Here is an 11,798-nt window from a genome sequence, read left to right as displayed (position 1 = left end):
TGAGTTCCTGAAGAGAGGAGACCTCCTGCAAGATGTAACAGCCTCCCCCACCAGTTGAAGAGCCCCCCAGGTGGCTCAATGCACTGGCGGCACCCCGCGCCAGGGCTGGGCCCCCATACACCCACCCGCCCACAACCCCGGCAACACACCAACCAGGACCCAAGCCCCAAGGCCTAGCCAGGGCCCCAGCCCAGAGACGGAGCACCCCCAGAACCCCACGCCCGTCCCGGACCCACCCAGGGGAGCCGGGAGCATCATTATAGTCTAAATATATAGTCCATTCTTTTTTAAAATATTTAATAAAGTCTTCATCTTTAAGCAGTGATGTATTAAATCTCCAGTTTTTACTTGGCGTAGTATTATTCTTGTGCATTAGTGTTAGAGATACAGGAGCATGATCGCTGACAGCTATAGGGTGAATCTCAGTGTCTGAAATGTCACTCAGCAGTGAGCTGCTGACCAAAAAATAATCCAGACGAGAGTAGGAGTGATGAACATGTGAGAAAAAAGTATATTCCTTACTGTTGGGGTGAAGGGAGCGCCATGCATCGCAAAGGCCAAAGTCGCCCATATACTGTTTGATTATATTTGTGGACTGCCAATTACGCTGAGTTCTTGCTGTATTGAGCCTATCCATTTCTTCATTTAGTCCAAGGTTGAGGTCACCTCCAAGAAAAAGTGTGCCATCTAAGTGTTCAGAGAGTGCACTGTAAAAACCGTGAAAGAATGAGGGATCATCAACATTTGGACCATATACACTTACAATACGTAGCTTTTTATCAAGTATAGATAGTTTAATGATTAAGAATCTGCCCTCTGGATCTATAACTGTATCAAGTACTGTGAAATTAATATTTATATGTATTAAAATTGCTACTCCCCTTTGTCTAGAATTATAACAAGCTGAGAACACATTAGGAAACTCAGGTGTTTTAAGTTCATTCAAACCTCTAAGAGGTCTGTGGGTCTCTTGTAAAAGGACAACATCTGCCTGTAGTTTTTTGAGTTGGTTAAATATTTTTAACCTCTTTTCTCTGGAGCCAGCTCCATTTACATTCCATGTAACAAACCTTAGTGCGCCCATAGATGTCTGTGTATAACTAGGGGTGTACGCTGTGTGTGTCGCTTAGACAGGTGGAGAGAATACATCACTTGTTCGTAAATAAAGAGAAGGAGAGAGAGAAAAAAAATGTGTGGTGAGATGCTCCCTGAGTATGTAGGTCAGGGGTCTCTGAGCTTACCAAACCAATTTGAGTTCCAATAATTAGTTCTAAAAGTTTTGGAATCAATAAAATGACAACAGTGCCCAAATTTATGCGCCTTTAGCAGCAGTTGTCATTTACTTACTTATTATGAGCTGGGAGCCAGCATCACTTCTACAGGGTTGAATAATTGTAATTGTTTAAAATCTGAAGTTACTTGAGTCAGTGAGAGACAGAAGGTCGTTGAACAGACTGTACATTTTGAGACTAAAGTCAAAATCTGGACATTAAAGCTGTTGTTTCAAGTCAAACAACTGCCACAGATAATACCCCCTCCAGTCTCTAGTAATACAACATACATTCTGTTTTCTTTGTGAGATTGTAATGATCAGTATAGTTGCATTTGCAAGCTATTTAATTTCACACAAATCCCTGTCACTAGCGCAGGTTTTTGTGCTTTTTCCTTTTAGTTAGATGTAGCTTACTGCACCATTGTCATATACTTGTTACCACACTGTGTTTATATGCTAAACGTGAAATAACTTCTGGATTTCTAAAACTGATTCTGAAGTACAGTTTCACTAACTCATCTACACAAGGCATTTTGAAAAGGATGTATCAGCTGTGACAGCTGTTTGACTTCAGTCTCCACATTTTGACTTTATTCAGAAAGCTGTACTTTGGCTTTTTTCAAATCATCTTATCCTCAAAATACTATTTTGAATTTAATGTCTAAAATTTGATTTTAGTCTCAAAATGATACATTAAGATAATATGTTTATCCTAACATGTCATTAATACTTAGAGGTGGGAAAGATGGGAAGCTCAGATGTTTTGAAACTGTGTCGGGCTTCTGAAGCTCAGATGTTTCGAAACAGGTTCTAAACACCCAGGTCACATGACCACGACTAAATGAGGTTAGTGTACATCACCCTAGTTTCAAAAGCCAGTGAAGCTGCTTCAGGACAGGGGTGATGTGGTGAATAGAGGGAATCTTAGTGATAATATGGGCAGCAGAGACCCGGACACGTTGAAGCTTATTGATGGATTTTTGAGTTAGACCCAATGACTGTAGAAAACAGTCATTTCTACAGTCATTGGTTAGACCAAAAAGAAGGTAATTACAGTAACAAGGCTATGAACTACTAGTACGATTTTCCGTCGTATTGAGACTGCAACAAAACGCTGCTTAAATTTAGAGTATTGAGACTTGCCATTGTGAAATGCACATCTTAAAGGTAGAAAGCCAAATGGCTGCTCTCTGGGACTCTAAGTGTTAAATGGTTCGTTGTAAGGCTCTTATTTTGAATGAATTTTTCGGACACTCCACACCAGTTGGTGGCGGTAATGCACCATTTTGATGTTTGCTAACCTTGTGAAGAAGAAGAAGAAAAAGAAGAAGAATTTTCCGGAAGTGTCGTCTGAACTCACGGTGAAGGTATTCGGTTACACTCTTTGGACTGCTCCGTGTTGTTTTCTGTTTAAAATTTCGGATTCTTCAGAAAAAAGAAACAGATAAGCAATCTGTAATCTTGGTAATTTAATCAACGGATATACCGAAAGCATTTATTGCCGTTTTCCCTAAAAGGGAGGTAAGTACACGGTTGAAGAACTAGTGTGCTGCGTCATTATGAGTTAGAGCCTTAGTGTTTTAGCAAGGCTAGCCGCAGCTAAGAAGCATGTGAGCGGACGATAAAAGAGGACGTTTTATGCTTCAACTTTCAAATTAATTAGACTGTATGTCTTGGATATATTTTACTCTCTCTTTCAATGTATCAGAACATTAATGATTAAATCAAAGCTAACCGTATTTTACGAATATTAGCTTGGCGGTAAGGCGAACGTGGTTTTAGGACAACCAGGGCTCTGTCAGCAAGCTAACTATAGTGAGCTTGCTGACAGAGCCCTTAATATTTGTGGTGATGTTATTATTTGGTATCTTAATCTGCGAATGTTGCGATAATGTGGAAATGTATCTTTATATCGAACAAACGACTTTCTGTGGTGTGTTGTCGAGCACTTACTGTAAAAAGTACCTATTGTAGGTGAAGCTAATGCTTAGCTTAGCAAGAGGCTAGGTAAAGCTAGGCCTTAGCTTAGCAAGAGGCCAGGTAAAGCTAAGCCTTAGCTTAGCAAGAGGCCATTATACGTTCATAGTACGTTTAAGCAATAGATATCTCAGCGCGCCTGTAAGGAGAATGTGCCAGTACCTAACACGAAGTGGTTCATAAGTGATTTAATAGGAGTGAATTATTTTTCGAGCCCAAACGGGAAAATACTCTATACGTCTTTCATATTAGTTTGGTAGAAAATAAACACTATGCCGACAATTTTGTAAATGTTTAGGTTATTCTGTACAGTTGTAAATTAGTTATTGTTCATTGGCCTGTGTTTACTGTATTACCTTTGTTTGGTAATCAAATCTACGCCAACATAATTGTATGTTTCTGTCTTTACATGTTCAGGTCTTTGTGGACAGGTTCCTTGCAGTCCAGCTGACAAACCACAATGATCACTAGAAGAAGAAGTCGCACTGTCACCAACACAGAAGTGCAGTCTCCAGAGGTTGAGGCGGTAGATGTGGAAAGTATGAAAGATCTTCCGATTCCATGTGACGGATTCCGAGTTAAAGATGTGGATGCTGCTGGAGTAGAGCTTGATGACCTGTTTGAAGACTTAAAATGGACACTAGACAGAGATGCTTCATCCTCGCTCTTCAATATTGATTTGGCTGATCTCTGTGTGTACAACACCAAAGATGGAGACTCCGGGCTTAAAGCTTCAACTGCCTCATCTCCTGAGAGATATTCTTCTGACTCCCAGAACAGCAGGCAAAAACAGTCAAGTTCTTTGACTAACAAAAATGCAATCGCTGCCAGATTAAATCGTCTCAAGAAGAAGGAATATGTCAATAGCTTGGAGCAGAAGATCGGCATGCTTTCAACGGAAAATAGCACGCTCAAAATAGAAAATTCTCAGCTGACCAAGAGAGTGGAAGAGTTGGAAGATGAAACCAGGTACTTGAGGGCTGTGCTGGCAAATGAGAGCATGTTAGCCCAGCTCTTGTCCAGGCTGAGCGGTGTGAATGGGATGAAATTATCTTCCTCACTTTTCCAGGGGCCCAACTCAAACGAGCACGACTACGCCCTTCCCAGGAAACGGGCCAGAGTGGAGGAAAAAGAAACATCTGGTGGCGTGTGTCTTCATGTGGACAAGAATCATGTCTCAGTGGAGTTCTGCACCAAGTGTGCAGAGAGTGCAAGCACGGTGCTCAAAATGTAGGGTCAAGTACTTCTCTCTGTTTTCAGATATTGAGACTGAGCTTGATGGGGCTCAGTGTGCTGAACTTGAGGCTGGATGAACGCTTTGAATTGATTAATTACCTAAGAACTGTGCATGTGTTTTTGTGTGATGATGGAATGAGTTCATGTTACTGCTAAACCTTGTTGACAGTTTCTTCTAGGTAATTGGTTGATCCACCATGCGGGATGAGTGGCTTTCAGAACGCCTTTGTCTGCTTGACTCCATGGTAAGGATCAGACAAGAACAGACATTTTCTGTTTTGTTTTATTTCACAGGGTATAGCATTCAGCCGCGACGCCAGTGTTTTTGTTTCTATAACTTTATTTTCTTGCTAGTTTTTGAGCACGTCTTTTCCATATGGATTGTTGTTATAGGAAATAACTTGATTAAAGTTAATTAGGTTTTACTCTTAATTGTCTTTTATCTTTAATCTTAAGATGTTAAGATAAAGGTGCGGGTCCACAAAGAGTGATCTTATATCGTCTCAAATTGGAAAAGCAATAATCTGTCGGAAGACAATTTTTTGTATGTTCAGTTTTTGTAGAACTAATCTCTTTGTGAACCTGCACCCCTGTACAAAAGAATACTTTCATTTAGCGCCACCTATTTTTCTTTATGCTAAAGTGGATTCTGCTGGTGGAAGGGGAAGAGGCTGGACAAGCGGCTGCCATCGTGGCCTGGTATTTTTTTAAAGGTAGTATCGGTATCAAATGGTATTTGTGATCCTATTTCATCACTACTCCACAACATCTGTAGCTGCTGATCCTGTCAGCATAGCTCCCGCAGCATTTTTAAGGGCTGACAATAGCTTCTCGTTTATGCAAACACAAGTTTAACAGTCTAAGAATTATAACTTGTATATATTGTTGGAATGTATATTTAACATACTCAGAAAAATCTGCTGTAAGTGAAAAAAATGTGTAAATGTGTACATAACTCTGAACACATACTGTTTTAGGTAAATGGCCTTTGAGAAATGTTGGACAAATAAATCTTATTTACAGTACTTTTGACTAAAAGCATCTGCTGGTTTTGTTTTGTTTTTGAGTCTTGTTTAGTACTGTTGATATTAATGTGTCTCTTTTTCTCTCTCTAAACAGCAAGCTCTCTGCCGATAAACTGAACATTTGGGTCAAGTCTGGTAAAGGTTGTCAAAACAAATGACCAAGACCTCATTTGATGGAAGCACAAAGCATGAGGGCCCACAGGGGTTATCTTGTCCATGTTTTAGCCCATTTACTTCAGATTACATAGCCACATCCTACACCTAAAATTAGTGGTGTTTTTATAGGTCTCGGTCAGTCCACTTAAACTGTACCAAGCCAGTCCCTGGTGATCTTTTCACTCCTACACGTCAGGGTATATTTACACTGCTGGGATTGCCAGCCCTGTGACTGTCAAACACCATTTTCAGTAGTTGTGTAGTTACTTTGGAACAGGAAACCTTACTTTGAGCTTAACTCATTAGTTCAATTCAAATGTTCGGCTTTCATAAGTTGCTCTATCCTTGAGTTTGCTTCACATGAAAAGCTGTCCATGTGAAAACTAGTGGAAAGCTTTTATTTTCAAGTGAAAATGGGTGTAATGAGTCAGATCTCTACACAGTAAAAGTGTGGTCTGTAGACAGCAAATGGATTTAAGTGAATTGCTTTAATTTCAATCACCAATATTGTATACATTGTAATATAGTTTATTTGAAAACTACCTTTGATCCACTGAGATCTTTCATTTTTTTCAGTGCGCGTATGCAGACTGGAATGATTGATCAGCCAGGCATTAAATTGTGATGCATGTGAAAGTGGAGTCTATTAGGTGAGCTTAGCATGGAAACCAAATAAGTACATAGCTTCTCTGACTGTCCAAAGTTTATTTAGATATTTTTCTTCTCGTGATGGTTAGCTACAGGCTGTTGGACTCTGATTTGAAAGTGTTGTATAACATTGCAGAAAACCAAAACCATCGACAGTGGGGAAACTCATTCACTCACAAGTCAGACTGTAAGATCTGTAGCTTAATGGTCATCTGTGTCAATCCTCATGGATATCAGTCTGCATGTGAGCTGTATACTTAAAAAAATTCCCCCCACTTGTAGTACAAATGGCAGTGTTTTTTTTTTTTTTTTTTAAATGTATGAATTCACATACCTCATGTATGCCTAAAGAAGTCACCCCCTGCTGGCAATGAGGAATAATGCATATTTAAGGTACTTGAAGCATTGCATGTGACATACGTGGACATTGTTGACTATTTGTTGTACAGCTGTGTAAGAAATGAGCAGTTTCAGCTCCAGTCAGTTTAAATCAGGGGTGTCCAACATAAGGCCCGGAGGTCAGACTTGATCCAGGAAAGATTTTTAGTTCACAAACACTTCTTGTAATGGCTTACAACTCCTGAAACTTTGGAGGCTTTAGCTCTTTATACAGTAAAGTTACAGTGGGATACAAATAATATCAGGGTGATCCTGCCACAATTTGTTCCCCCTGTCCAAATCGCGGAAAAACACTAGTTTATGTTTCTAAAACCATTTTGCACAGCTGCATTTTTTTTTGAAAAATGTATCAATAGCAATGTTGAATATTATCACACAGAAAAAAAACAACTACACGTAAAATAATTCCATTGTGACGCCTCTCTTTCTAAATGGAGGGACAGTAACTGCGTGTGTATATGTAAGCGTGTAAAAACTGCAGATAGGAAGATTATCCATCCGCCATTGTAGAAATTCATCTCATGTAAACATGGCGCACAGCGTGACGTGAAAAAAGGCACATACCTTTGACGTTGCTTGACGAACTCCTCGTCCACAGGTAAATACAAAAACTTGAGTTTTCGAAAATCTCCAAATCTGACAGTTCTCCTTTTTCGGCAGTTTGAAACGGCGTTTACGTGTGGACGAAAGGTCCAAACACATAGAAAAAGCTGCGTTTTCAAAAATACCCGTGTAGATGTGGATGTAACGTAAAACAGTTAGTAGTTTATTGCTACCTGTAATTTATTGCAGCTTTTATTTGTTTAATTGGTTTACTAAATGTTTGAGGTGTGAAATAAACTAGGGAATTTAGGTGGTGGGGGGGGCGCGAAGATTTTCTTGTAAAACAAAGGGGGGCCTAGCAAAAAAAGTTTCAGAACCACTGTTCCAGTGAATGCCATATTTTAATTCATTTTTGTGTTTAATATATTTTTGTGAAAGCACTGTTTTGACATCGACCTATTTGGTCAATGTTGCGTGTTATACAGTGCGTGTTTCAAGTTTCACATAAACTGGTTCACTTTCAGCACTTTTAATGGAACCACCAGGCATAGAAGTGGTTCGCTTTGCACCAGGTCCAAGTACAGAGCTTTCCATCAGTTTCAACCCCAATTCTGAAGAAGCTGACAAAGTGTAATGACGTGCATCTCTCATAAACCTACAGTTTAATCACAATGTATCTCAGGTAACATCAAATGTTTAAGCTGAGGAAATGTACTATTTTGAGAGAAAATTACTCATTTGAAATTTTGGCAGCAGCACATGGAGGTTAGGAGGTTAAACATCTGAGACCAGTTGTTGGATTTTGCTGGAATCTGATACAAGATTCCAGCAAGAGCTTCACAACTGTAAGAATAAAATAAACATGAATTGGATGTACTTGGGGGATCGTATTCAAAACTCCACTTATCCTTATCACAAGGCCATGCCCTTATCAAAACTACATTAGAGGATAAGCAGCAGTCATATACCAATAAGTCAGCAACAGGCTATTCAGCCTGTCATAAGGACTATGTCTCTGTTAAATAAATGCAACTGATGATATTTTTCAAAAGCTGTCACATTAGAAAAATTGGCTGGCTTTGTAAGGAGCTTCTGCTGAAGTAAAAGTGGGTGGGTTACAGTTGCAGTCTCCTCTAAGAATAACTAGTACTTCACGAAGAAAAGAAGAGAAATGACTAAAGCATCTAAATAAATAATTTTTACTGCAGATATGTGGCTTTGACCTAAAGTGTCATGAATCCCACCTGTATTTCTTATGATGTTATAATAATGTCACAGCTGTGTCGCCGAGATTGTGGGCGGGTGGGTGCATGGGGGCTCAGCCCTGGCGCGGGGGGCCGTCGGTGCATCGAGCCAACTGAGGGGCTCTTCAACTGGGGGGGATGCTGTTACATCCTTGCAGAAGTTCTCTGCTGCTGCTGTGGTTCCAGAGTGTGGTGGTGCCCCTCCCTTCCTTCCCTCCCCATCTCCAGCTGCTTCCCTCTTCCCACCACAATCACCAACACACGCAGGGCCTTGAGGTGCAGGTGTGTCACCAGGGTGCAGGGGAGGCATCCCCCCCCCACACACGCACACCTCTGTCCCCTTCTGGCCTCCATTTTATTCCACAACTTCTTTATTCCACATTACTCACACTCTCATAACATACATATAGGACCTTGGGGGTGGGCAAGCTACACGGCATCCATAAGACCGTTTGTGTATACAACCTCACCTCTGGCGCCGGTGCCCACCTCTCAATTTTAAATACATATAGACATTGAGGGTTCTCGGGAGGGGCTATGCGCTTACCTACTGCTCTCTGGCAGGTAGCTCCATGCCCTCCAGGGGTTTAAATGCACCTTAGAACACGCATGCCTCAACACTACATGTGAGCAGGCGGAGGGAGGTTTGGAGTCTTCACACACCCCCATTGCCCGTCGGGGCGGGAGGGGCTGGGAGGAGGAGCTGGCCGTCAGGGTTAGATTCACACAGACTGAATGACGACTAGTACGCGCTGACTCCACAGACAAGGTACGAAAATATGTCAGGCTACGTCAATAGCGGTTGGTCTTCAGGGTTTCTACTCCACAGCCGTATTTCATATGGGTCCACATTTCCAATGCACGCTATTTTCTGCAAGTACCACTGCTTCGCCTCTGAACGCAATCGGTCTCTATACAGTCCATTCTCTTTTGAGCTGCTTTTAAGCATCTTTCTTGTAGTTGTCGTTCCAACACAGTGTGTTTGTTTTGATTCGTAGACCCCGAAAATGGCGCTGCGCTCCCACAATGCATTACGGCGTGATGTCAACTCCAAAGCCCTATTCTCTTGCCGGTCGTGCAATCGAACATTGCAGCAAATACGAACCATGGCTGTTGTGTGTTAGTGATGTGTCGGTCGCGAACGAAATGGCTCTTAGAGCCGGATCTTTGACGTGAACGACGCAAGCCAGCTCCTTATCGCGAGCCGTGGGGTTTTTTTCCTTTCTCTCACCCTCTCTCTCGCACTTTTTTTCCACTTCACTCTGCACGCGAGCCTTGTGCTTTACGCTGGGGGGGAGGGGCAGTAGTTACACTCAGTAGCACAGGAACAGAGCGGGAGGGAGAGAGAGAGAAAAAACCAGGGACACCAATGTCACATTAGTAAGGTATAGTAATCATCCACAACTATTTTCAGTTGCAGATGATAAAGGATTCAGAAAGTTTTTTCATGCAGGCCCATATGACAGAGAATATGCATCTTCTTTTTGTTTTCATATTTTAATTTATATTTAATTGTGTTGTGGTTTGCAGTGTTTTGTGTTGTTTCACTTTAAATTTGTAAAAGGAAAAAGCTGAAAATGTAAATAGTTAAAAGTTGAACTGTGAATAGTTGGTTTTTGTATTATATGATTTATTTATTACATTTTATGTGGAGTGAATAAATAAAAGTATAATTACGGTGGCCCCTAGAGACAAAGCACGTACAAACTTCAAAACACGTACGAACTCTGAAGCACGTACAAACCCTGAAGCACGTACAAACTCCAAAACACGTAAAAACTCAGAAGCACATAAAAACTCAAAACAACAGACAACACGAAACAACAGAAGTGCTCCAGGATGCTAGGCGCAGTGTTGAGCTTTTGTTACCTAGTGGTTACACAAGCCAGCAAGTACCAACGACTGGATTTGGTGTGTGGTAATAACAGGTAAATGAACTTTTTTTTAAATTATTTGAATATATATGAATGCTTGTGTATAAATACACAAACAATACACATATGCTTTCATGCTTTCAATTGTGTAATTTAAGTGATCTAGGTAAGTCTGTTTTGGAAGTTCAGTTCATGCTAGAAATGTGTTTTGGAGTTTGTACGTGTTTTGTCTCTAAGGGCCACCACATATTACATTAGTAATTCCTTTTGTGCATAATTTTATATTATTGTTAATATTAAATTAAAGCAACAAAACAACCTGAAGAGCCGGTTCGGAGCCGAAAGAGCCGGCTCTTTTTAGTGAGCCAAACCGAAAGAGACGGTTCTCTAAAAAGAGCCGGAAATCCCATCACTATTGCGTGTGCCTTCACTCCCTTTTCGCTTGCGCTTTGTTTTGACCCCGAAAATGGCGGATCGGGCTAAAATCCTTTCCACGCCCACCCCCGTGACATCTCGCTCCAAAGCCCTATTGGGGTCTGGAATGTTATTGTTATTTTCCTATATATTTCCCTTACTCCCAGATTCAAGCAGAGTGTAAGCAGAATGAAAAAAAAAAAGGTAAACTGAAGTTTGTATTTGTCATCCAGGGAAGGACAGATTTTGTTTTGAAGTTGTTTTGCTTTGCATGTTTGTTGTCTTTTGCTGTATTTCATTGTGGAGTGTTTTATTTATTTTTTGTATTGCAAGTTTTGGTTATATCTGTTAATTTGTCCCGGAGAGACTCCGCCCTTCCCCATTTACTAATTTGACACACCTGAGAGGTGACAGCCGGCGGTGATTTGAAGAGAGTGCTCGGAGACGCAGGAGAAGGGGTTGGTGTAGCAGTACGTGGCGAGGGCATACGACGGCCAGTGTGCGGAGAGACAGCGGGAGCTGTGCTGCTGCTGGAATAGCTTGAGGCCAGAGGACGCTACGGTGGGGGATTAGTTGGCAGCGGGACAGCGCCCTACCTCCTACGGCGAGACCATAGTGCTGGCGTGACGCCGCTTTTCGGTGTCACGCCAGCACTATGTCTTTAGGAGCTCTACCCATTCGGGGTAAGTCCTGCGACATATCGTGCTGCAGTATCCCGAGCCACTGGAAAGAACAGTGACTGTCGCTGCCCCTCTCTTTTCCAGTACCCCGGAGCGGAGAGACTGACAGGACGGCCGGGGACGCCGCCGGGCTTTCCTTGCCCGTTCCGATTTTGCTGGACTTTAACGCCGTGGCTGACGCAACTGGACTTTTAGTATTTTATTGTGTGTGTTCTCCCTGGCCAGGGTTGTTTTAATTACTTTTAAACAGTTTTGTATAATAAATTATATTTTAGTCATACAGATTCATATCGTTCTATTCCCTTGGCTGCTCCACTGATCCGTTTTTT

General features: G+C 41.5%; 1 protein-coding gene across 1 annotated transcript; it reads left to right on the top strand.

The window, feature by feature from the left end:
• Window positions 1-2,599: 2,599 nt before the first annotated feature.
• crebzf (CREB/ATF bZIP transcription factor) lies at window positions 2,600-11,753 on the top strand. Its single transcript, XM_084916944.1, has 3 exons — window positions 2,600-2,794; window positions 3,668-4,731; window positions 5,130-11,753. Exon 2 carries the CDS (start codon window positions 3,711-3,713, stop codon window positions 4,482-4,484), a length of 774 nt encoding a protein of 257 aa, XP_084773070.1. The 5' UTR covers window positions 2,600-2,794; window positions 3,668-3,710; the 3' UTR covers window positions 4,485-4,731; window positions 5,130-11,753.
• The last annotated feature ends 45 nt before the right edge of the window (window positions 11,754-11,798 follow it).

This window comes from Perissodus microlepis, chromosome 20 (genome assembly GCF_051167445.1).
Source record: "Perissodus microlepis isolate ML-2025 ecotype Zambia chromosome 20, ASM5116744v1, whole genome shotgun sequence".
NCBI lineage: Eukaryota > Metazoa > Chordata > Actinopteri > Cichliformes > Cichlidae > Perissodus > Perissodus microlepis.
Note: the sequence above shows the minus strand (reverse complement) of the source record. Positions and strands in the feature narration are given on the sequence as shown.

What these genes read in the sequence shown, in the direction of transcription:
- crebzf (XM_084916944.1), top strand. Translation starts at nt 3,711, where the DNA reads ATGATCACTAGAAGAAGAAGTCGCACTGTCACCAACACAGAAGTGCAG.